This window comes from Lynx rufus, unplaced genomic scaffold (assembly GCF_022079265.1).
Source record: "Lynx rufus isolate CCGP_SWC_20201006 ecotype Redwood Valley unplaced genomic scaffold, mLynRuf1.p SCAF_24, whole genome shotgun sequence".
NCBI classification, from domain to species: domain Eukaryota; kingdom Metazoa; phylum Chordata; class Mammalia; order Carnivora; family Felidae; genus Lynx; species Lynx rufus.
In genome coordinates this window covers 8,631,215-8,656,748 of record NW_025814839.1, presented here as the reverse complement: position 1 = coordinate 8,656,748, position 25,534 = coordinate 8,631,215, and the positions used below count along the sequence as shown (strand labels likewise).

General features: G+C 50.6%; 1 protein-coding gene across 1 annotated transcript in view; it reads left to right on the top strand.

The window, feature by feature from the left end:
* The first annotated feature begins 7,007 nt into the window (after positions 1-7,007).
* Positions 7,008-25,534, top strand: part of NOS1 (nitric oxide synthase 1) — an 82,817-nt gene continuing 64,290 nt past the window's right edge. Inside the window, exons 1-2 of the mRNA XM_047088501.1 lie at positions 7,008-7,717; positions 21,287-21,413. Coding sequence (XP_046944457.1) covers positions 7,008-7,717; positions 21,287-21,413 — 837 coding nt within the window. The remainder of the gene's footprint in view (positions 7,718-21,286; positions 21,414-25,534) is intronic.

Genomic DNA, 25,534 nt, shown 5'->3' with positions numbered 1-25,534 from the left:
AGGACCAAGAGCATAATGGCTGCCAGTGTGATAATTATTAGTAAAAGCAGTGGGAAGAAGATTCGTCTGATGGGCACTGACTGTAGGTACGGCATGTTGTAAGAGCTCAGAAAATATTAACTATTATTCCGTCTTCACGGACACCCTGAAGAAATGCTGTTCTCATCCCCATGTTATAGATGCAAAAACTGTGACTCAGAGAGGTTAAGCAAACTGCTCACTATCACAAAGCCAAGTGGAGAACCCAGAGTCCAGATTTAAGACAGTCTGGCTTCAAAGCCCACGCTCTTTGGTTTATATATGATACAAAAACAGAGTAAAAGATGAATAAGTAAGCATCACCAAAGAACATATAAAAAAAAGAATATATAATAAAAAGTAAGCTTTTCTCCCACCCACCCCTAGCCTCCCAGCCCCCTTTCCCAGAAGCAAGCATATTTATCAATATCTTGGGTGTTTTTCCAGAGATGTTCAATGCATCATCAAACTTCTATGGAATTATGAATGAATACATAGGATGGATATGTAAATATATTTATATGTCAGTGCTCTCCACCTTTTAAAATTTAATAGTGTATCTTGAAGCTGCTTCCCCATTGGTCCTTTTTTTTTTGAGAGAGAGAGAGAGAGAGCACAAGCCAGGGAGGAGCACAGGGAGAGGGAGGGAGAGAATTTCAAGCAGACTAGGGCTCAGCATGACCTGAGAGTATGACCTGAGCCTAAATCAAGCGTCAGATGCCCAACCGACTAAGCCATCTCCCCATCCCCATTGGTCCTTTTAGATCTATCCCCCACCCTTATTTAATGCCTACACAGGATTCCACTGCATGGATGTGCCATTGTTTATTTAATCTGTTGATACTCTGAACAACCCTGCAAGGAAGGTGTGTGTGTGTGTGTGTGTGTGTGTGTGTGTGTGTGTGTGTGTGAAGGATGTTCCCTCTAGTGTATCTGCAGGAGAAAGTCCTAAACATTGAATTTCCAGGCCAAAGATCTGTGTATTTTAGGTTTTAGGCTAAATCTTGCCAAACTGCCATTCAAAGAGATGGTACAGTGCAGCAGAGTGAGAGAGTGAGGGCTTCCCGAAGCCTCACGACGAGGCACACTATCAAACTTGAAACCCCCATGAAGCCTCATTCTGCTAACTCTGAACTACTTGTAAGATGTGGGCATCCGATCTGAGATCAGGGCCATCACCACCAGCAAGCTGTAGTCATGAAACTGGGGGAGTTACATGTCTCTGGGACCCCCAAGACACAGAACGCCAGCTCACCTCCTTGATTTGCAGAGGTTGGCGGGTTTGTAGCAATGACTTGCCAGCGTGGGAGAAAGCGTGTCAGCTTGATTCCCGGGTGGTGTTCTCTCGGGGGAAAGACTGCAAATTAGCAGTTCGGGAGATACAAGGAAGTTGGTTGTTTTGTTGTGTTTTGCTGTTGTTTTTTTAAAGAGCACGGTTGAGTTACGGTTTGAGTCTTTGGTTTTGTTTTGTTTTTAAGAGATGGAGACTTGGAATTTGTTCTTAAATGAGATTGAAGGGAGATGGCAAATGGTGCCATAACTCCGTCCGCGAGTTTGTGAGTGTGCAAGCAGAAAACACCCAGGAGTTCACAGGCTGGGTGCTGTTTCTTTGATACTGCTCACTTAAGAGGTAATATGTATGTAATTAAAAACATCATTTAAATGGTGTTCAAAGAGAAAAATAAGGTAGTCAGTGCAAAGGATGTCTCCCTCCTACTTCTGACTGCTAGTATTCCTTGTGAATTGAAACCAATTGCTACCCATTCTTTCCAGAATATTCTCTGCATTTACATGTGAAGAATTCACACATGTGCATCTTTCTTTTTGTACCTTGGAGCTCATTTTGTACCTGTGAATAGAGATCTGGCTCATTCTTTTTTATTATTATTTATTTTGAGAGAGAGAGCAAGTGCATGCATACATGAGTGGGCAGGGTGGGGGGGCAGAGAGATGGAGTCGGGGAGAGAGAATCCCAAGCAGGCTCTGCAGCTGTCAGCACAGAGCCTGATGCGGGACTTGAGCTTACAAACCATGAGATTATGATCTGAGCCGAGAAATCAAGAGTCAGACGTGTAACTGACTGAGCCACCCAGGTGCCCCTGTTCTTTCTCTCCTACTAGCCTTTGAAACCCAATGTGTGTTTTGCTCCTGCAGCAGACCTCAATGGAACCAGCCACAGTTAAGGAGTTCAATGGCCGCATGTGGCTAGTGGCTAGCCTCCTGGAGGGCACAGCCCTAGACCCCCTCCCCCCACCTGTTGTTAATCCACGTTGAATGAGTCTCTTGCTTCTCCAGGCCTCTGTTTGCTCATTTTTGAACGGAGGTTGGGTTGGATCATCTCATCGGCTGTCCTTCACCCTAATGTCCTCTGACTTTCGGTGCTACAAATGGAAAGTCACGGACAAGCCAGGACAGTCAGGTCTTCTATGGCAGCTTGATCTCCACATCTAGAAGATGGGGACAATCAATGGTGACCCTGATCAGAGTGAGGATGAAAAAAATATGGCAGCTGATGAGGGTGTGCTTTCGGGAGGAGGATAAATGAGGCGTGTTGGTGTTAGGGGTGGTGTTAGGATTAGGACCGACCCTGGTAAGCGCTCAGAATCCACCTGCTAGATGCAAGGTTGCCGCCTGGGTTCACCTCACCTTGTCCATGGGTAAGGTGGGGATAGCAGTTTCTCCTTGCGGTCCCTGCCAGGATCCAATAAGGCACCCGTGCCGAGGGCTCAGCGCTGTGCTTAGCACACAGGAGACTCTCCCTTCCTAGAGACTGCTGCCCTCCCCACCCTTCTGGTTGCAAAAATGCAGCCCAGAACGGGGAGCGGCTTGCCCAAGGTCGCACAATGAGATGGTACTGGCAGACGCTGGCCTATTTTGGCTCCCTCCTTCTCCCTGGCAATTGTCCCGAAAGTCAGCCGCTAATTTCCTCGCAGCCAGGTAAATGAAATAAATACCCCCGACACCACTGAACTACTCGAATGAGGCCCGGGTCCAAGTATTGTTTCCATGGTATGCACGAGGGCGTGCACGCATGTGATTTGTTTAAAGTCACTGCTCCAAAGGGTGGAGGCTGGGTCGGCAGGATACGCGGCCCGGCACCCGGCTCCTTGTGTTCAGAGCCCTGTACCTCGACCAGCGCCAGATTCCGCCGTGTGATTTCCAGCAAAGGACCCCCTCTAGATGGCACATGAACGACCTCTGGCAAAACTGCGATGGTGTAGAAAATTAAAATTAAAAGCCAGGAAGCCCGAATCGTTGCATATTATGTAACAATAACAGGAAGCCATTTCTTCTGAGCGTTTGCTGTGTGACATTGCTTGAGGACCCCGATTTTGCTATTTTATTTAATCCCCCTGGTTACCCAGGGAAGTGTAATTGCTTACCAACCCCATTTTACAGATAAGGAAATAGAAGTTCCGAGAAAGTAAAGAACTCCTCTGGAAACACACAGAGCCAAAAAGGCCCTCAAAAATCTCCCCTGTGGGGGCACCTGGGTGGCTCAGTCGGTTAAGCTCTGGACTTCGACTTAGGTCGTGATCTCATAGTTTGTGGGTTCGAGCCCCATGTTGGGCTGTGTGCTGACAGCTCAGAGCCTGGAGCCTGCTTCAGATTCTGTCTATCTGTCTGTCTCTCTCTCTCTCTCTGTTTCTCTCTCTCTCCCTCCCTCTCTCTCTCTCTCTCAAAAATAAACAAATATTTAAAAAATTTTTTTGGGGCGCCTGGGTGGCGCAGTCGGTTAAGCGTCCGACTTCAGCCAGGTCACGATCTCGCGGTCTGTGAGTTCGAGCCCCGCGTCAGGCTCTGGGCTGATGGCTCAGAGCCTGGAGCCTGTTTCCGATTCTGTGTCTCCCTCTCTCTCTGCCCCTCCCCCGTTCATGCTCTGTCTCTCTCTGTCCCAAAAATAAATAAACGTTGAAAAAAAAAAATTTAAAAAAAAAAAAATTTTTTTAATCTCCCCTGTGCCAGAAGGGTATCCAACCACCCCAGCTGACCCAGGAGCCTCCTGGACACTGGACATTCACAAGCTGGGACAAATCGGTCTCCCTGTGGCAACTTAATGTATTCATCTGTTAAATGGGGATATTTGAACCTGACCCTGGTCAGAGTGAGGATAAAAATATGGCAGTAGGTGAGGATGTGCTTTGGGGAGGAAAAGGAGGGAGACAAAAGTGTTGCGGGATTGTTATTAGGATCTAGATAGATCCTGGTGAGTGCTTAGAGTCTGGTCACTGAGACACAGGGCTTGTTCTCTCTCTCTCTCTCTCTCTCTCTCTTTCTGTCTCAGCAGACAGTGAATATCCCTGCTCCTCCCAAGCCCAGCCTCTTTCCGGTTGTTTCCAAAGATCAAGTTGCCTTCCTAAGGCCGAAGTCTGAGAAACAGCACCCCAATTTCCCAAGTGCCAACCAGCAGCCCTCCCGGATTTGGAAACCAACTGAGAAAGAGGAAAAACTGAGCGTGGCTGGGAAGGCGTGTGGATCGCTTTATTCTTTTCCTTTTCTCTTAAGCCAAGCCCAGGTTCTGTCCTTTCCAAGGTCTGGCCCAAGCCAGAAGTGGCAAAAAAAAAAAAAAAAAAGCCCTCGCGAACCTCGCCTCCCTAGAAGCTTACGTGCGAGTCCCTTCTTTAATTAATGAACAGAGTCCGCTGCCTAACTTTTGGACGCTCAAGAGAGATCTAGAGGTCCCGGCTGTCTCTGCTTCCACCTAAACAACGAACGTCCCGGGTTCAGTACCCAGAAGAAATGAGTGGAGGAAGCCAAGGGGTGGGGGGAGGGCCGGTCCTCCACGGTGAGGAGAGACACAGGGGCTCTGGGTGGTTTTCTCTGCAGAAAGAAGACACTTGGTTGGTCGACACACGGGCCACACGCGCTCACACACACAGCAGAGGAATGACACAGCATGAGGGCGATGCATGAATACACAGAGAGAAACACACACGCACAGAGACGCCAGATGGAGAGCGCAGCCCGGGCTGGGCCCGGGGATTCATTCTCCCCTCACCCACGCACAGGGACTGGTGAAGTTACATACTGCGAGCTGCAAAGGGGGAGGTGGACTTGCTCCCCGCCCTGCCTCGAGGGGATCCAGGAAGTGGCACCTCCTTCTTGGGGGTGTCTGCCCCCCCCCGCCTCCTGCTCACAGAGGCAGTGGGAGCCGGTCAGCTGCCTCAGCCCCCGGATGACCCCGGGAATTCGCCAAAAGGGAAACGAGGGAGTGTCACTTTGCTGGTAGTGGCAGATGGGGGCTCCCTCCCCGCGCTGAGTGTGGGGACGATGCCCGCAGGGAAGGGTGTTGGGATAGAGCTGGAACCAGGACTTGAACCTGGGGACAGAGAACGATGGAGGGGTCCTCTGCTGCCTCCCTCCTGCCCCCACTTCACCCACAACCCACAGACGATCTGCTCCAACCCAGACACGTAGGACTCACTAATAGCCGCCTGCTGTGTGTGCATTGCACAGGTGCACCCCCCCCCCGGGCCATAGCATCTTCAGCGAAGTCCCCTGTTGCGCCCTGGTACCCCCAACCATACCCCGTGTCTCCAAGCCTGGGGGAGCCAGGGAGAGTGAAGAAAATAACCAGAATATGAAATTTAAAAAATCAGAGTGTAAGTTTAAAAGCTCGGGCTCAAGAGTGGGGCACACCTGAATTTAAACCTCTCTTTGCCATCATTTCTGCATGACCTTGGACAAGCGAACTACCCTTCCCAGGCTTCTCATCTACTGAAGGGTAATTGTGAGGATCAAAGGAGAAAAAATATATACATTAGGAGCGTACATACTCAATAAGTGTCTGCTATGTTTAATCTTTTGGGATTTTTCTTCAGTCAACAAATACTCATTGAGCACATGCTGTGCGTCTATGCTAACCCTTAGGGGGACACAGTCGCTCTTCCAAATGTTTCCGCATTAGAGTTTCGGGTTGTCTGTGGAATGCAGATGCCCTCCAGAGTTTTGCGTGAACCCATGTCTTCCGAATTTATCACACCAAATTTGGTTTATACTGGTTTGTAATGCGGCCACGTCTGTCCTTTTGAGCCTGGAACAAGTCACTCATTACAAAAATGGTCAGAGAGGCCAATTGACATCATTGGTGGCCCTCCTCCTTCCAGTGGATTTGTGTGGGGACTTTGGGGGTAGCTGGGACAGAGGGCCCAAAGGTCCATGCCGGCTGAGCTCCTGACCCGTGAGCGGAAAATGTTTGTAAAACACAGAGAGCCAAAGACCACGTGACAGGTTGACTTCACGAGGTGGGAAAGAGATAAGAGATAAGATCGTGATTCTTGCCATCTGATTTCCACAGTTATCAGTGGTTTTTCAAGGAGACCCTCGGTCTTAGAGGGCTTTGCTCATGGGAGATGAAACCAGGCAATTTGCAGCTCACTAGGAAGGTCCCCCCACTCCCCTCGAGGAGGAAGGATTTCATTTCTAGGTTGGCTTCCAAGCTCCAGCGTCTCGTGGTTGGACTTCTCAGTTGGCTGCATTTTCCATCTCGGTTTTGAAGGTGGTGTTGGGCACTCCACATCAATCTCTCTTTTGTGATTCTCTCCACCCCCTCCCTTGTTCCTCCTCTCCAGCACGGGTCTGACGGGCTGGCGGCGCCCGGAGAATAGTGTGCCGAAGCTTGCGTCACCTCTAGACACATCTAGACACATCCACCAGACACATCTCCTCCCCAGTCTGCCTGACCTGTTGCTTGGGGACACGTCCCACGGCTGGTCCTGACGTCCGCCTGATCAACCATCGCTTCCTAGAGAACGAGGAGGAAGGCAGACGCAGGAGATCATGCCACCGATGGCCGGACGGCAATGAGCGGGTGATGCCGTGTTGACGTCAGAGACGGAGAAGACAAAGCCCCAGAGCAGCTCATTCCTGAGACGCCTCAGCACCAGCCCCCTCTTCCTCCGAGCACGCCCTGAAGCCTGGCTCCTCCTGGTGAAACCATCTTGGCTTGACGCATTTTGAGGTCTTCAGACACCTGGGTAGTAGACACCATGGAGAATCAGGTGTTCAGCGTTCAGCAGATCCAACCCAACGTCATCTCCGTCCGCCTCTTCAAGCGCAAGGTGGGGGGCCTGGGGTTCCTGGTGAAGGAGCGGGTGAGCAAGCCGCCCGTGATCATCTCCGACCTGATTCGGGGGGGTGCCGCGGAGCAGAGCGGCCTCATCCAGGCCGGTGACATCATCCTTGCAGTCAACGGCCAGCCCCTGGTGGACCTGAGCTATGACAGCGCCCTGGAGGTGCTCAGGGGCATCGCCTCTGAGACCCACGTGGTCCTCATTCTGAGGGGCCCCGAGGGCTTCACCACTCACCTGGAGACCACCTTCACCGGGGACGGGACCCCCAAGACCATCCGCGTGACACGGCCTCTGGCTGCCCCCACCACCGCTGTCGATCTGTCTCACCAGTCATCGGCCAGCAGAGAGCACTCACCGGCAGTGGACAGGGCCACGGGTCCTGGCAATGGGCCGCAGCACGCCCAAGACGGTGGGCAGGAAGCCGGCTCTCTCCCCCATACCAAGAGCCGGGCTCCCGGGCCCCCGGGCCAGGACTCTGCCAAGAAGAGTATCCAGGGCAGCCAGCACAGTGATTTGCTCAAAGAGATAGAACCTGTACTGAGCCTTCTCACCAGTGGGAGCAAAGGGATCAATGGCGGGGGACCTTCCAAGGCAGAGACGAAGGATGCAGAAGTCCAGGTGGACAGGTAAGCCCTGTGTGTGTGCATGGATGTGTCGTACGCAAACGTGTGTCGCAACTCAGTCTCATAGCCCAGAAGCCGACCTGAGCCGTCCCAGACACCTGCAGAGGCACATGCCCTCAACCGCTCTTGCCTCTTTCTCTCAAAACTGCAACCGTAGGAACAGAATGGGCGTAACCTCCAGCCTGTATCTCTTGCCACGAGACCCCGCTGACAGTCGCGGTGGCTGATGTCACGTCTTCCAGCAACCCCTCACTCAGCATGAGTATTTTTGCGATCCGCAATTCATGGGGCAGAAGACTGAGGCTCAGAGAGGAGGGGCCCTTCCCGAGTCGCCCCGTGAGCGAGAGCCGCGTGTCCGCGGCGGCCTCCGCGTAGGGTGAATGCCAAGGTCCTGGGAAGAGAGAGGGGATGGGCTGAGGCCTGCACAGGCCTCAGCCTAAACCAGCTCTTGCCTTGGGCAGCCGCTGGAGAGCAAGGGAGGTTCTAAGGGAAGGGAATGGAATCGAAGTAGAGGCCCTGTCCGTCCCCCCCCCCCAAAACGGCGCTCTTGCTCAGAGTCTGCAGGAACCGAGGCGAGAACAGGAAAACCCGGGTCCCGGCCCCTCTGTGTTTGCCAGATTGGCATTTTCTGACTCTGTGGAGGAAGAGAACAGGTGACACAGTGGGCGATTCTAGCTCCTTCTCTGGGGAGGAGTGGGCAGCTGGGCCAAGGGGTCAGAGAATAGTGGGTCCAGGGACAGAGGAGAGAGGCGAGCTTCTCTGTGCGCCCATTCTGGTCTCAGGTTAGCACAGCCCCCACTTCTTATCCAGCCCCCGTGTGGGGCCACCCAGAAACCCAGGACAAGATTTCCCACCCACCCACCCCGTCCCCAAGGATCCCTGAGTGTCCAGAGAGCACTTAGAGGTCCCCAGGGTGTCCCTCAGGAACCTGGATTAAAGCAACTCTCTCCAGGCCCCTGCACTGGTTTCATTTAACATATGTTGGTTGAAGACAAACCCGGCACCAGGGGTGGAGGGAACACGCCGACCCTCTGACCTTGTGAGTGAATGAAATAGACAAGCCCCGTGAGCTTGGGGACCTTACAGTGTCACGGGGAAAAGGCAAAGAATCAGTGAGATAAAAATGTTAACATAAGTAGGCCGTCAGATATGTGCTAAGGAGATACACGGAATCAGACGGGGGTCAGGAAGTATTGCGGAAGGTGGATTTCAGAGAGAGAGGCTGGGCAGGTCTCAAGGAAGCAGATGTTGGAAGACCCGGAGGGAGTCGAAGCTTTATGGAGGAGGGGCATGCCGGGCAGAGGAATGGCAGGTGCCAAGGTCCTGAGGTGGGAGGGTGCCTGATGTGGTGGAAGGCCTGCGTGGGACCCAGTCTCCCTTCCTGACGGGTCAGCCCCCCAACCACCCTTTGAGGGGGGCCCTCGGTCTATGGCACCGCACCTCAGGCCGCCGTTGCATCCTGGAGCTTTTCCAACTTCTCCCACCTGAGCAAAAGCCCAGCTGATTCCAGCAATACCCCGAGCGGGAAGGTGGGGTCTCTGCCAGAAGCCCCAGGGGTTCCCTGGTGCCCTTTGAGCTCCTGTCCTCCAACCTGCTTCTTCCCTCTTCTGTGAGCTCCTGGGGGGGGGGCGCAGTTTGGAGTCTCCCCATACCTTTGGTCCCATCTCCACAGGAGATGGAGAGTCTCGGCCCCAGTACACAGGACGTGGGGTTACCCTCTCGGTGGGGCAAGTGGGTGGGGGCCCCTATTGTCCTGACCTTCCTTGCCAGAGCTGGGGGCTGGGACCAGTCCTCAGGGCTGTCCTGGCATACAGAGATCTGGGGCCCGCTTCACCCATGACTAAACCTGAAGACCCTCCCCACCAGGCTAGAGCCGGGTCCTCAGGGGAGCTGCCATTTCCCAGGTGTCCCTACGACAGCACCTGCAGCAGAGATAACATATTTTTGTTTTGAGATAACATAGGTCTTGATGTAGTTTCTGGGCAGCCAGCGGCCCCCAAGTCTCATCCGGTGGGCTTAAATCCTAAAGCATCTATAGAATCCAGAATCAATCATTGGCCTGGTTTTCTAGGAGGCACCAGATTCCCCCCCCCCCCCCCGCCAATGAAGTCTTCTGAGCACAACCTCTTCTTCCCCATTCTGGATATATGTGCCTCCCTGCTCCTCAACACCCCCTTCTCCTAGGAAGAGCAATGGGGCCCTGAATGAGTGTGACAGTCCCCTCCCGGAGGCTGTACTTAATGCTCCAAACGCTTGGTTCTGATTCTCAGCTGGGCATGGGGTGGGCATGGGGTTGTGAGCATCAGAATTCCCTGGGGCTTTCCTTCAGCCCCGCCCCAGACCTAGGAGCCTGAATCTCCCTGTGTGACATAGAGAAGTCCCCCGGAGGGTCCCTCTTAGCATTGGGAGCTCGGCCCTCCCCCTCCGAGAAGCCAGTGTGACCCTCTCCCAGCTGGCAGTGCGGGATGCAAAAACCTGATGCAGGACACTAGGCTTGGGTGAGGTTGCCGAACGTGAAGGACTTTAACGGGAGCCTGGCCTCAGGGGCCCCTCCAAACACCGCCTCCGAAAAGCAGCCTTTGTTTCCCCGAGGACCGGGGCAGGACATGCTGGTCTGACACGGGGTCTCCTCCGGCAGACCTATTTTCCCAAATTGGGAGGCTGCACCTCAGCTCTCAACCCGCCCTCATCCATCACAGTCCTCCCTCCAGTGACCAAAAGGAGCAGGAAACACTGCTTTGGAAGAAAGTGGCCCAGGGCAAGTACAGGGGTCCATGAACCCTGCTAGGGTAAATGGTTCTCATCAGGAGTATTATCCAATAATAGTGCATGGTCCCCTAGCACAGTGGCCCACGCCTGTGCTCAAAGCTCCCCACCCCCCACGTTAACAAATATTTTTAATTTTTTTAACGTTTATTTATTTTGAGGGACAGAGCACAAGCAGGGGAGAGGCAGAGAGAGGGGGGGAGACACAGAATCTGAATCAGGCTCCAGGCTCTGAGCTGTCAGCACAGAGCCCAACATGGGGCTCGAACCCATGAACCATGAGATCATGACCTGAGCAGAACTCAGACGCTTACCCGACTGAGCCACCCAGGCACCCCCACAAATGTTTTTAAATGCCCCCTTTCTTAACCAGGAGCTAATAATGCCCTAACTATAAACTAAAGGAGACCAGGCATAAAAGTAATTTATCATAACAGAAGCTGTAATTTCATCTATCAGCGCTCAGCTATTTGCCCCTAAACAGAGAATTGGTCCACTCACGACCGTGTCAAATGCAGGTGGAACCAGGTGTATTGTTTTGGCCACTCAGATGTCACCAGCGGTGTCTCCTTGGTGATGTGATCTTCCGAAATGGTGACAGACTCCCAATGAAATGATGTCCTGTCTTTTCCCAATGGTTGCATGCACGGAAAACTGAGTGCGTTTTAAAGCCATGTTTTAGCGTAAGACTGAATCGGGGTCTTGACTCAGAAGTTTAAGCTTGCTTTTCATCTTGGTTGATGTGCTAAGGTCGCATGGCAGGCAGGACCCTTCTTCCTTGTGTGGGTTTGCCCCTGGACCATCCCCAATGCCACCTCCTTTCCACCGTGATGCCAGGGACCCTCACCATCATTGGAAAAACCAAAAGTGCCCTCAGAAATCACCAAACTAGGTGACAGGAATAAGTGCCTTGTTAAGTGTCAGCGTCCCAAGTCAGGAAATGCAAGCCCAGAGACCGAAGGGTCTTCAACGTCACTCTCCGGGCTTGGCGGGCTGGGGACGATTCCAGCCCCTCGGAGCACGTGGCCGCCTGGAAATTACTCAGCCTTCCAGTGGCTTCCCCATCCAGGCTGCTTTTTGGGGTGGGGGTCAGAGCTGGCAGCCTGGATTCTGGATGCCCAGTGAGGCCGGCTGCCTACCAGGCCTGGAGCCCCACATCCGGGTCACAGCCAGCAGGCTGTGGCTTCCGGGGGCCAAGCAGAGGCTGGGGCTGTCCCTGGTTCTCAGCGGTGCCCTTGACTCTCCTGCTCTCTTGGCCTCATTTCCTTCCTTCCGTCTTTCCTCTTGGACACGGACCTATTCACCTGCTTCATCTAACTCCTTGCCCTCACGGGGCGTCCCTAGTCCTGTTGTTTGGGAATGCTGGCCCTCCGTTGGGGAGAGAAGCGATGTTTAGTCTAGACACAGTCTCACCCTTGATCCCAGGGGGAAGGTGGGCCCGGCAGGTGGTGGCAGTGTGCGGGGAGCGTAAGGAAGGGAAATCTGGGGGCTTCTGGGACCTTCGGCACTTGCGAACGGTCACTTTAAAATGCTGCGTGTCAGAGGATATCCAGGTTGTTCAGATTGCTGCCCTGAAGGAGGGTTCTAAAGAGGCCAAGGTCCCTGGTCCAGCATCCATCTGGACCAGCCGGTCAGCCTCGCCCTGCGTTCTGATGACTTCTCCACTCGCAGGGCACTCGGTTACTTACAGAGAACCTTCATAATAGCCATCTCTTCAGAGCTTGGGTGAATTCAGCCCTGCTTCCTAAGTAGGTTGTATGGTTTGGGCCGCCTTATAGGCAAGGAAACTGACGCTCAGAAAGGTGGGGCAATTTGCCCAGAGTCACACAGCCCTGGCCACAGAGTGCTCATCTTGGTTCTGCTAGAAATCTCACGGTGGGTGGCTACAGTTGACACGAAACCGGGCGAGAAGAGGTGGCTGGAGGCTCAGAAGTCAGTTTCGATCCTAGAGAATGAGCTTAACTGGGGAGAGGAGGTCTCCTGTGACAAGCCTCTGTTTTATGACCAACATACTAATCAAGCTGTACTGAGCCCTCCAGGGGGGCCTGGCCGCACACTAAGGTCTTTACATCAGTTACCTCATTTGCTCCTCGTAGCACCCCATTTTCCTAGTAAGCAAGCCAAGGCTCAGAGAGGCACAGTCACATGTCCCAGCTCACAGAGCCAGCAAATGACAGAGCCAGGACTTGACCCCAGGCCCATGCTCTTGGCCTCCACTAACATAGATTACACTGTTGGCCACAGTGCACTTGACCACTAGCCATCAAGTTTCTGAGGACTTGGGCTTTTTTCTCAGTCTGGTGCCCTCCACGCAAGATAGCACCCCAGGAGAACTGACCTCAGACCAACCAATGACCGCACTGATTCCAGGACTGTCTGCAATAGAGGGTCTTCTCCGTGACTGCACTTGACATGTCTTATGGCTTTGAATCAGTCCGTTGGCATTGACTCCAATGACTGCCTTCACACTGAACCTCAGTGCAAGTTTTCATTCTCACCTTAACCATGTGAACATAAGGGGCTTCCCCAGTCCGTCGTTTCCTGGGGAGGGGAGAGAAGTCCTGGTTATAGAGCTATTACTCTTACTTTGCACTCTCTCCTATCTGTGTCCCCGCCATCTTGTCAAGTGGCACCCAGCCCCTCATTCTGAGGAGGAGCTATGGAATGAGCCCACGCAGCCACCCATTCATCCCCAGATTGTGTGCAAGGAAGGGGAGCTTCTCACCATCTTTCATTCAGCAAATATTCACGGAGCATCTTTTCTGCCCCAGATACTGTCCTTGGAACTGGGGATCCACTGATGAGCCTGTGCCATTATGGAGTCACAGACAAGAAATGAATGATAAACAGATAGACTCAGGCTCTCAGGCAATCATGTTAGATAGTGACACATGCTATAAAAGAAATGAAATAGTGATTTGAAGAAATATGGCTTGGGATTGGGAAAAAAAAAAAAAAAACTAGATCAGAGGGTCAGAGAAGGCCTCCCTGAAGAGGTAACATTTATTCTGAGGCCAGAAGGTATGAACCATGTGAAATCTAGGGAAGGGCGTTCCTGGCAGAAGGTACAGCAGGAGCAAAGGCCCTGAGGCAGGAACAAGGTTGAGATGTTCAAGGAACGGAAAGAAGGTCTGTGGGACGTGAGTGTAGTGAGTAGGAAGAGAGAGCTAGGCGCGCATACACACACACACACACACACACACACAGCCCAAGCCATCCCTGCCCCTGCCACCAAATATTCATTGTATCCATTTCCCTTTGCAGTCGTAACAAATGACCACAAATGTGGTGGCTTGAAACAGTATACATTTATTCTCTTACAGCTCTGGAGATCTTACATCTGGAGGCTCTAGGGACAAATCTGTTTCCTTACCTTTTCCAGCTTCTAGAGCTGCATCCCTTGCCTTTCTTGGCTGGGGCCCCTGCCTGCCCCTTCCAGCATGAGCATCTTGCTTCTGGAGTCTCATGGCCTTTGTCTTCCATGGCAGAACTCCCTCTGCTTCCTTCTCATAAGGACACATGTGATGGCATCCTTACGGCCATTATAGTTAATGGCCCATCCAAGATGATCTCCCCAATTTCAAGATCCTTAACTTCATCACCCCTGTAAAGACCCTCTTTCCATATAAGGTAACATATGTGGGTTCTGGGGATTAGGATTTGATGTCTTTGGGGGCCGTTTTCAGCCCCCCACCCCCATCCAACAAGCCCTACTGAGCAATTCTGTGGCCAGACCCTGGACTGGCCATTACTATGAGGTCTCATTGGACTGGGCTCAGTGTCCTTCCTTCTAGACCCCCCTTTGCCATCATTAGCTACATATTTTAGGAAAGCCCCTTGACCTCTCTGGGCCTCGGTTTCCCCATGTGTAAAAGTAGCGTGTGGGCCAGATGAGCCCTAAGATTCCTTCCAGAACTACCATTCGGGGTCCTCCTGAAGGTCAATGGTGGGCACGCTCATCACAGGCCAAGCAACTGACCGGTCCACCTCCTGTCAAACCCACCTGGAAGGTTCACTGCTCCATTCGACCTCCCCAGACCATCACTCCAGGGAGAGGCACTCAAACACCGCTTTAGGTCAAAGGTCACAAACTGGGGACCGAGGGTCACAGTCAGATCTCCCTCGCGTTTTATCGGGCCTGCGGAGTTTTCTGAAAAAGCGATTTTGTGGCAAAACAGAGAAATCAAGAGGTTTCACATTAAACCTGATTTCCAGCCTCTCAAAAATAAAGAGAGCATCGGAAGAGCTATTAGGACCAAGTCTCTATTGTGGGGAGACAACCAGCCTCGGGAGCTGTGCGGGAGCTGGCATGGGCTCTCCAGTGGCCCAGGATCCAAAACCAGCCAATCTGCTCAGCCCAGACGCTGCAAACACTGGAGGTTGAGGATCCTGCCCAGCATTTGTGATGTGAGCAATTACAGTCGTGATTGCTGCTGAGCCCAGAGGCCCTCACCTCACTTCTCAGCTAGAGGATTGCGGTAAAATTCCAGCTCTCAAGAGCATACTTTTCTCTCTCACAACCTTCCCCCACCCCAGCACGAAGAGCTCTAGAACAAAGCTTTGCAGAGACCCCAGATTCATTTTCCACAGCCCTGCCCGGTTGGGCCAGAGCAGGTGGCCCCCACTTCCAGACTGTGCCCTGCACACAGGCTTGGCCCTCCTGCTCCCCATCCTGGATACTTGGGGTTGGTTGGTGGTCAGCACTGGGCTGATCAACACATGTGCCAACTTCCTGTGGAGTAGAGCCCACCCCCTGTGTGAGAATCCGAGGCCTGGCCCCCAGGAAGCCCCCCAGTTGGAAGGATTTGGCAAAGGTTCTTAGAAGGTCTAGAGATGCCAGACTGACTGTTGGCTTGGGTATGATTGTCTAGCTAGCAAAGTGGAGGAAAAGGAGCTTTAGTTTAGTCCTTGCCAGAAAGGATAGAAAATGCTCGCCAAGTGGGAGTTAGATTTCCATGCCTGGTTTTATGGGGGGGGGGGGGGAAGAAGAGAGGGAGCTTGGGGGATATTGATATTTCTGACCAGGAGGGCGCCTTGCTGTTCACAGCCAAGAGTCAGGCCCAGAGCCCTCCCAGGAAGGTGGGTCTTCAAGGAGGTCTGTGAACCATGTGGGGTGCTTTTGATAATGCAGGTTCCAGGGTTCCCTGGGGACCCAGACTCTCCAAAGGGCGAGTTCAGGAGAGTTTTAACAGTTGATGCTGATGCACTCTGAAGTGAGAAATGCCAAACATGATGGCATGATGGCTCCGGGGTTACTGGTCCACCTAGAATGCAAGCCCACTGGAGGATGGCCTTTCCAGAGGGCTAAGGACACCTGAGAGGAGATAAAAGCCACTTAGTGAAGACAGTCTCTTCAATCCCATCTGGGAACAAGGGACAACTGGTAAATAAAGGCTTGTAGACACAGAGATGGGATGGGTATAGAACAAGGAAGGGAAGGACTGGGAAGCATGAGATCGGGGTCCTCAGCCACACCCAAGCCAGTGCTTCTCAATAAGGAGGAGTACATTTGGTTTCCTCCCCAAAGGGACATTGGGCAATGTCTGGAGAGATTTTGGATTGTCACAACTGGGAGGGACTGTGGAAAGGGAAGGAGTGTTACTGGCATCTAATGGGTAGAGACCCCCTAGAGAACGCTGCTAGACATCCTACAAGGAACAGGACAGCCCCCCACAACAAAGAATACCCGGCCCCCCAAATATCAATAGTTCCAGTTTGAGAAACCCTGATCTAAACTGAGACCACTCCAGGCAGCTGGAAGGACCCACACTCATGAGTATGGCAAAGGAAAGTCGCCATCCTGGCTTCTAAGAAGTCAAAACAGTCCCCATCTACCTCCACCTATGGACTCCCAGTATATTTATTTAAATGAAGAAATGATGCATTAAAGTTACAAAAATCTCATTCAACAGATAAAAACATTCAACACCCCTACTTCATTTGGAAGGAAAAATCAATACCTAAATTTGAAGCTCTTCAAAAGTATGAGGTTCAACCAAATGGCCCCTCTACTACCCTCTTAATCCCTGTTCTCAGTGATTCTCAACCAGCACAACAGCAAGAAGGAAACACCTGACTTTCAGGCTTTCTCCACTGCTCATTGGTGCTGTGACCTTTAACAAGTTACCTAATCTCTCTGAGCTTCAATTTCCTTAGTTGTCAATGAAGATGCACATGTTTAGTTAGTTCTGACTATGTGTTAGGCATTTTACATGCATGACTTCATTTAACCCCCAGGAGAGGAAGAGTGTGAAGTGGGTGTTGAAGGTTGAGTAGGAGTTGGTTCCTGGCAGAGGGAAGATGAAAGGGCATCCCGGGGACGGCGAGTATAAAGGTAGGAGTGGACAACAGTGTGCTCCTCGGGAAGAGGGGAGAGTGGAGATCAGGACTGAGAATAATGGAAGTTGGGAATCTAGAATGGAAGCAGAGAATTCCCAAAGTCCTGTGCTCTGTGAACAGCTTAGAAAAGGTCCTGTCTGAGGACCCCGATCTCATGCTTCCCAGTCCTTCCCTTCCTTGTTCTATACCCATCCCATCTCTGTGTCTACAAGCCTTTATTTACCAGTTGTCCCTTGTTCCCAGATGGGATTGAAGAGACTGTCTTCACTAAGTGGCTTGGGGTATCTCTGTCTGTGCCCCCCAACCCCCAGGGAAGATGCCCTTCTTGGCTAAGAGCTACGTGCGTCCGTTCCCCGGTGTTGAGGGACGTTAGGCTTTGAGGGATGCTCACTGCTATAACCAATATGTCCAATGCTACAACCACCAGCTACATTCGGCTACTTAAACATGATGAAAGTTAGATAACATTTAGATTCAGTTTCTCAGTGACCATAGGCACATTTCAAGTATTCAATTGCCACATGTGACCAGTGGCTATAAGACGGGAGAACATAGACGTAGGATGTTCCTCTCATCACAGAAAGTTCTACTAGACCGTGCTTGCTTAGAGGAATCTTTTTTGTTATTATTATCTCAGAAAGAGAGAGAGTGCATGAGTGGGGTGGAGGGACAGAGGGAGAGAGAGAGAGAATGAGAATCACAACCAGGCTCCACACTGAGCATGGAGCCCGATGTGGGGTTCAATCCCACAAGTCTAGAATCATGACCTGAGCCAAAATCAAGAGTCAGACACTGAACCAACCAACACACCCAGGTGCCCCTTAACTGTTTCATAGAGAACTAGCATTTCCCTTTTTCTGTTTCTGTCTGATCATCCCATACATTAGCAGTAAGAGCAACCACCAGTAGGTACCACACAGCTAAGGGCTGTAAGCTTTACCTTATTTAACTTTGCAGCAATCCCATGAGCAAGGTATTATTAACCCTATTTTAGAGATGAATAAATGGAGAATTCGAAAGTGTGAGTATCCAAAGTTGCACAGCTTATAGCCAGCAAAGCCAAGAGTTGAACCCAATGCTACCCAACCCATAGCCCATGCTCTTAACCAGCAAACTACCCTGCCTGTACGAACCCCATCAAGCAGCTAGATCCCAGGGTGAGCAAATTTGCAGCAATAAGCCAGATATTTCCCTCAGACCTGGTTATCACTGTCAGACTGAGAGTTGGGAAATACTGACGTGTACTTCTGTTTTTGCTCCTGGGTGAATAGAAACAAAATAGTTCAACCTGGATGTTCCCTCTGGTCCCATATTAAAAATATTCTTCCCCTGCTCCTCGCACAGGACTCTTAAATAAGTTTGTTGTTGACAAAACACTTCAAATGCATTATTTAAACAGAGGTGTTAAAGGCTTTTTACAAAGGGGGGAACTGCAACACAGAAGTAGCTCTCCCTGAAAATTCACACAAGACAAGCCATTTTGGAGTTGCTTAGGTAATTGTTGCCTGTTTAATTCTTGCAAACTGGCCTCATTCAGCAAGAGATGTTGCATTACTTGCTCCTTAGCCTCTGGCTTAGAGTAACTCGTTTTTCCTGTCTCTGTTTTAAAAAAGGAAGGATCTGGGCCAAACATTATTCAGACCTAGTTTCAAATCCCAGCCCTTCTTTGTCTTACTGTGGGAACTCGGGAAACTTACATGACCTTTCCAGGCTCAGTTTTTGCATCTGTAAAATAGGGCTTTTGTTGTCTGTTGGGATAAAATGAAGTAACATCTGTGCAAGCACCTGGTATGTTACACATGCTTCAACAATGCTAACCTCTCTTCTCCGCTGAATCGCCACTTATAGTCATGTGGTATCATGGGATCAGGACTTTCAGAGCTGAGAGGGAGCAGAGTGACATTTAGAGCAGCCCTCTCAACAGACAATTTCTCTGTTTATCACCATGTAGGTGAGCCGTTGACTTGTGAAATGTCTGTAATCAAGAACCACTCCCCGTGTGTTTTGGTGACATTTTTAAAGAGGGTAAAACAGAATGTTCCCTCTGACAATTGCAGACCTCTCCGACCAGAAGAGTCAAAGTGGCTCTGACGCAGGCCACCAGGACTTTTGGAACATTGTGAGGAGGAGAGGTCTGGGTGGCCCCGAGTGAGCAGCCAGAGGGCTTGAGCCCTGGCTTCCGATTGACCCCAAATGACTGTCAGCGCCAGACTAGAGGGTGGGGGAAATTACAGAACCAGGATTCTAAGTCCCCAAAGCTGGGAATGTAGAACAAAGGGCTAGGTAACAGCTTCCACACCTGGGACCAAAACCAAGAGGGGCTCCAGAGTAAGCCACAGACAGATGCTATAATCAGAGTAAAAGTGGACGGGCGAGTTCAAAAGAAGCCAGTTGTCAGGAAGCAGGGGGGCAGCGCCTGGAGAGAGAAAGAGGTGAGGGATGGTCAGGAGGTCTGGATTTTGAGGCAAAGTCAGTCCCATCTCAGCCATGACTTCTCTCCTTCTTAGAGGATGACCAGGCTGTGGAAACTAGCTAAGATAGTCTCCCCCTGAATCTGAGTTCAAGAACAGAGAGCCAGGAAAACTTTGCCGTTAAGAAGCCAGCCTTTTGAGTCAGGAACCAGTCTGGGTTTGAATCCCAACTCCATCATCCCTGGCTGTGTGACTTAGGCTAGTGTTTTAACCTCTCTGAGCCTCAGTTTCCTGATCTTAGGAAGATTCTGAGGATTATGATTATAGTAATGAAGATGCTAATGACGGTGATGATGGAGGAGGTTGGTGATGCTGGTAATGATGGTGATGATGGTGAATATTATGATGTAATGAAGGTGATGATAGTAATGATGACATTGATTATGGCAATGGTGATAGCGATAATGGTTATGCTGATGAGAAGTTGGATGAGGAAGATGGTGGTGGTGATGGTGATGGTGGTAACAATGGAAGTTTGGATGGTGGTGATGATGGTGGTGATGGTGATGATGGCCATGGTGATGGCAGTAATGATGGTGGTGATGGTGATGATGGTGGTGGTGGTGATGATGGTGATGATGGTGGTGGTGGTGATGGTGGTGATGGTGGTGATGGTGATGATGATGGTTGATGGTGACAGTGGTGGTCGTGGTGATGATGCAATCGTGATGGTGATGATGGTGATGATGGTGATGATGGTGATGATGGTGGTGGTGATGGTGGTGATGATGCAATCATGATGGTGATGATGGTGATGGTGTTGATGGTGAGGATGATGGTGGTGATGGTGATGGTGGTGATGGTGGTGATGATGGTAGTGATGATGTTGGTGATGATGGTGGTGATGATGGTGGTGATGGTGATGATGGCCATGGTGATGGCAGTAATGATGGTGGTGATGGTGATGATGGTGGTGGTGGTGATGGTGGTGATGGTGATGATGATGGTTGATGGTGGCAGTGGTGGTCATGGTGATGATGCAATCGTGATGGTGATGATGGTGATGATGGTAGTGGTGATGGTGGTGATGGTGGTGATGATGGTGGTGGTGATGGTGGTGATGATGCAATCATGATATTGATGATGGTGGTGATGATGCAATCGTGATGGTGATGATGGTGATGGTGATGATGGTGGGGGTGGTGATGATGGTGATGGTGGTGGTGGTGGTGATGATGGTGGTGGTGGTGGTGATGGTGATGGTGGTGATGGTGGTGATGATGATGGTGACAGGGGTGGTGGTAATGATAATGATGCTGATGAATGGTAATAATGAGAGCCCCCACTTCAGAACGGGTGTGAAGAGTGGGCGGAAAAACTGTGACCTTGAGCATCTTAGCCTTTGTCTCACTTACACCGTCTATAAAATGGTGGTTAATATTCACACCCACCTCACAGAGTCGTCACAAGGGTTAAATTAAAACATTTGTAAAGTGCTTGACACACAATACGTGCTCAATAGACACTAGCTATCATTCTTAATGGTATTTTATTTTTTTGCTCTGTTCCCCTCATTTTCAGAATCATTTCTGTTTCTCTTGGGCTGGTATCATTCGTCTTATTATCCGTGTTTATTCAGCACTGAGATAACTTATCAGCCTGGACCCCAGGACTCGTTATCTTATCTGTGGGCATTAAGTTGTCCAGGGGGGTCTGCCAGGAGATGAGCCTTCTGCGTTCCTAGGTCTTTGAAACGGGGAGGGAGGAGCAAAAGCCCTGTCATGGTCATTCTGAAGGGATATCCACACGGTGGGTGCACGCCACCCATCGGTGCCGACGTCAGTGCGCTTTGTGCTTGACGACGGGGCTGCCTTCCCACGTGTTGCTGGCGATACTACCAAGGGGCACGCTGGGTGCCCACAGCTTGCTGGCTCTACATAGAGTCACGTGGGTGAACCATGGAGGTTCTGTACAGACTCGGAACTTTGAGGGCAGGGCAACCGGCCTGTCGTTCCTGATGTCTCGCCTTTCTCACTTCCCCTGCTTTGCCTTTCAGAGGTATGGATGGCAAGTCACACAAGCCACTGCCCCTGGGCGTGGAGAATGACCGAGTCTTCAGTGACCTGTGGGGGAAGGGCCACGTGCCTGTCGTCCTCAACAACCCGTATTCAGAGAAGGAGCAGGTAAGTGGCTCTCACACTCTACCCGCGGTCCCTGGACCTTCTCCGGTGTGAAGATGGGGGGAGGGATGCCAAATGGCCAGCCATGTGGGGATGGAAATGAGCCACCATGGCTGAGGGGCGTTGAGGCCAGGAGTGTGTATTCTGGGATATGGATTTTGCCTTTGTTTTGTTTTGTTTTGTTTTGTTTGTAATCTTGCTGAACCTCAAATGTAATTCTGTTTCCACCAAGAAAGGCACTCACATGCCATTTGCACTCCAAATTTAGAAGGTAAAGACACATGGTAAAAAGTTTTCTTCTCTCCCCAAATCCCAGCCACACAGTTTCCCTCCACCAAGGCAAGCGATAGTCATCATTTCTGTGGTCCTTTTAGTAATACTTTATGCATAGACTGACAAAGACACACACATATTATTTTCACACAAGTGAGAGCACATTATACATGTTGCTTTGCACTTTGCTTTTTTCACTTACCGCCGTATCTTGGTGATGAGTCCCCATTAGTGGGCAAAGAGAGCCCTGGTTCTTTTTCATGGCTGTATAATATTCCATTGCATGGCTCTGCCGTACTTACTGAGCTCATCCTCCATAATGGACACTTCAGTCACTGCCAGTATTTTGCCGTGACACCCATAAATGCCTTGCTGTGGCACATGGACAGACTTTTCAATAGAATAAATTCCTAGAAGTGGAATTTCTGGGTCCAATATTACATACATTTGTGGTTTTGGCAGACATTGAGAAATTGCTCACTGTAAGATTGTCCCAAACCTACCAGCCAAGCAGGAGAGTGGTGGTTTCCCCATAGCCCTGCCAACCTAACGTATTACCGAATTTTTCGGTCTTTGCCAGTTTGTGGAGATGTGTTTTGACAGCTGAGTCGATACTGTTTCTGAGCACGGATAGATTTGGCCACAGATCAGCAGTGCCTTTTTGTTACCTTTTCGGGTAGCTAACGGACCAGGCCGGCGCAACCCCATTAAAGCATATGAATTTCCCACCCAGCCTCTGCACTGCAATAGAGTATAGGCCAGAATGACAAATGCGAGGTCAGAACCGGGAGATGGCCCAGGTCACTCAGCAGGCCACCTTCTTCTCTCCATCTGTCTCAAGCCCTGGACGGCATCGGGCAGGTTGCCAAATTCTGTCTTCTGATGCGTGTATGTGGATGGCACCTTTCACTACCACCAGTTCACCTGAGCAATGACCCAGAGCCTCTCTGTGTAGCCTCAGGGGAGGATGGGACATTCCAGAGCCTCGGTGGGGATTGCTTTCCTCAGCTGCTGATAGCTGGCCAGGAAGATAAGGATGTCACGGGTCTGCGGTAGGTCAGAGCCGTGCTCCCACCGGCCAGTTCCTCTCTCTCTTGCAGTGACCTCTGAATGCTTGGAAGATGAACAGCATCGTAGACTTCTGCTCTGCTGTCCTCAAAAGTCAGGGCCACTCTGTGAGCAGGAGGGGACTACTTTCCGTTCATGATTAAATGAACAAAAAAGTTAGCATTTTTCCTTGTATTCTCTTTAACTTACAATAAAGGGGTATTGGCATAATTCAGACCCTCCCAAGACAAATAAAAAGGACGGAAAGAGGCAGCCTCAGGCTAGATCCAGGCTATGGACATGAAGTGTTAGGTCTGCACTCTAGAGTCCTAAGAGAAATTTATATCTGTACTTTGAATCTACTGCCAGTGTTTTGCAATTTTATATAAATATCATAATCACAGCTTCTCTTAACAAAATGTGGACAATCTGACCACCTCGAGCCTGTGTTCTAACGGGACGATAATCTGCATGGACTGAGCAGCAGCTGTCCCTCCAGACAGAGCAAGGACTCCCTAGTTTGTCTCAATCCCCTCTACTCCATATCACATCCCTCTTGTTAAGGCTGTTGTCTGTTGTCACCTTTTGTAACATCAATGCTGTTGATTTTCTTAGGACGAAAGGGAAATATTTTCACATCCATGACTTTGTGATAAGTGGCAGTTAGAGTTAGACCAAGAGATTTATATGTTTCAGGAGACACGAGGAAGATTTCGTGTCTTACAACAATGAAGAATATTCTTTCATGCTTACCATACATCCGTCTTGAAGTTAGCCAGGCTGCCTTGCTGGTTTACCTTAGCTTCCTACCTGTCCCCTCCAGGTATCGGAGTTTATAATCGCTGGTCTGCAGTAACCCCCGAGATCTGACTCACAGAGACAAAGCAGAGGAAGCCTTGACCCCACTAGAAAGACCCTTAAAGTCACTGCCGAAATCGGGGCAGTGGCAGGACGAGAGCCATCTCCTTTTATGCTGTCCACCTCGGTTAGAGAGTCACAGCTTGAAAGCCATAACCTCGAACACCAAGCCTGAGTAGTGAGGTTCTCAATGTTGGGAACAAGGCAAGAGTGATTAATAGGACCGCTGACCACCCCCGTTTTTGGAGCTTTGTGATGAAATGATCAAATGTCTTAGGTCAGGCAGGCTGCTTTATTTCCAGAATTCCATAAACTGGGTGGCTTACGAACATCAGGTATTTATTTCTCACAGCTCCAGAGGCTGGGAAGTCCAAGATCAAGGCACAGGCAATTCAGTGTCTGATGAGAGCCCACTTCCTGGTTTCTGGCAAGTGTCTTCTCACTGTGTCTTCACAAGGCAAAGGGGCATCTCTCTGGGGTCTCTTTTATAAGACATTAATCCTCTCCATAGGGGCTCCACCCCTGTGATCGAATCCTGTCCCCGAGGCCCCACCTCCCAATACCATCGACCTGGGGATTAGCTTTCAACATATGAATTTGGGTGGGGGACTCAAGTGCTCAGTGCGTAGCCATCAGGGAGAGGTGCTGTGAGACCTTGTCTCAGGGCCCCCTCGAAATGGCAATTCCCTTTGCTTGGAGAAGTAGAGAAGGTGCTAAAGAGAGAAGAAAAGACTGCATCTTCCTGAGATGAAGGCAGCCAGGCAGTTTTAGAATTTGGGAGCCCCTGGACGTATGGGATACAGACCAGCAGTGGTTAGGATGTACATTCACTCCTTTATCATGAGCAAATCCTTGGTGTCGTCCGTGATCCCCAAACCACTGGCCAGCGAGATCATCCTGGCTCAGTTGTCTGAGACTCAGTGTTCGTATGCCTCTCAGAAATACAGCTGGAAGGGGACAGAGATCCAAGCGCCTGGTTAAATTGGAATCCAGCCCCAGAGCTAAAGGAAGCAGCCCTGTTACCTCCTGCGAGACATCTCCATAGGCACAGTGCTGAGAAATGTTTCCCAGGCTGAGCAAATTAACAGAAAAACGTAACGTTCTTCGTTCTGTCCTAAAAGATCGGCGTATGTGCTTAGTCTCTTCTCTACCTGCTCAAAGCCCCTTTACCTGGAGCTCCTGGGATCGGCTTCCTTCCTCCCAGTTGTAACCCACATTTGCTGCTTTTTTAGGCATCTGTGGGGAATAGCATTGTTAATAACACAAAGAGAGACCCGGCCGCTACCTGCCTTCGTGAGTCAGGAATAGACAGCAGAAAGTGGAAGCATAGCTGGTCCGCATCTTCCCCAGGGACCCGGAAAAGGCAACAGAGTCCAAGGGAAGCAGGGCGGATGCCGGTTAGACAAGAGAAAGAACTTCCTGATTCAGAAGACTGTTAGCTCCCCAAAGGAATAGTGAGGTCTGCTTCATCCTTCTTGATTCTCTCCTTTGTCCGAATTCAAGTAAAATCAGCCACAGAAGCACCTTCTCTTAAACCAGTCTCACGAGGCTGAAATGTCAATCTGTATCTAATGGTTATTTCTCTTGCTAACAGTCTGGTTCAGCAGTGGGCATAGCCAGTGAGACCCAAGTCCCTGGAACACTGGGTGTGATTCTAATTCTCATCTTTATTTGTATCTGGCATGTGCTGGTGGATTAAAAGGATCAGTTTACCCATCACCAAACATTCACCCCATGCCTGCCATGTGCACAGCTCTGGTAGAAGCAAAGATGAGTAGACATGGCCCTCCCTGCCCTTAAGACCTTCGCAGACAAATGTGGGGAGACAGACACAGATACAGCGCAATTAATCTAAAACACAAAGGGACACGAAACACTTGGGGGACATAAATACCTCAGCAGGTATCAGGAAAGGTTTACCTAAAGAAGGGACATTTGAACTGGGT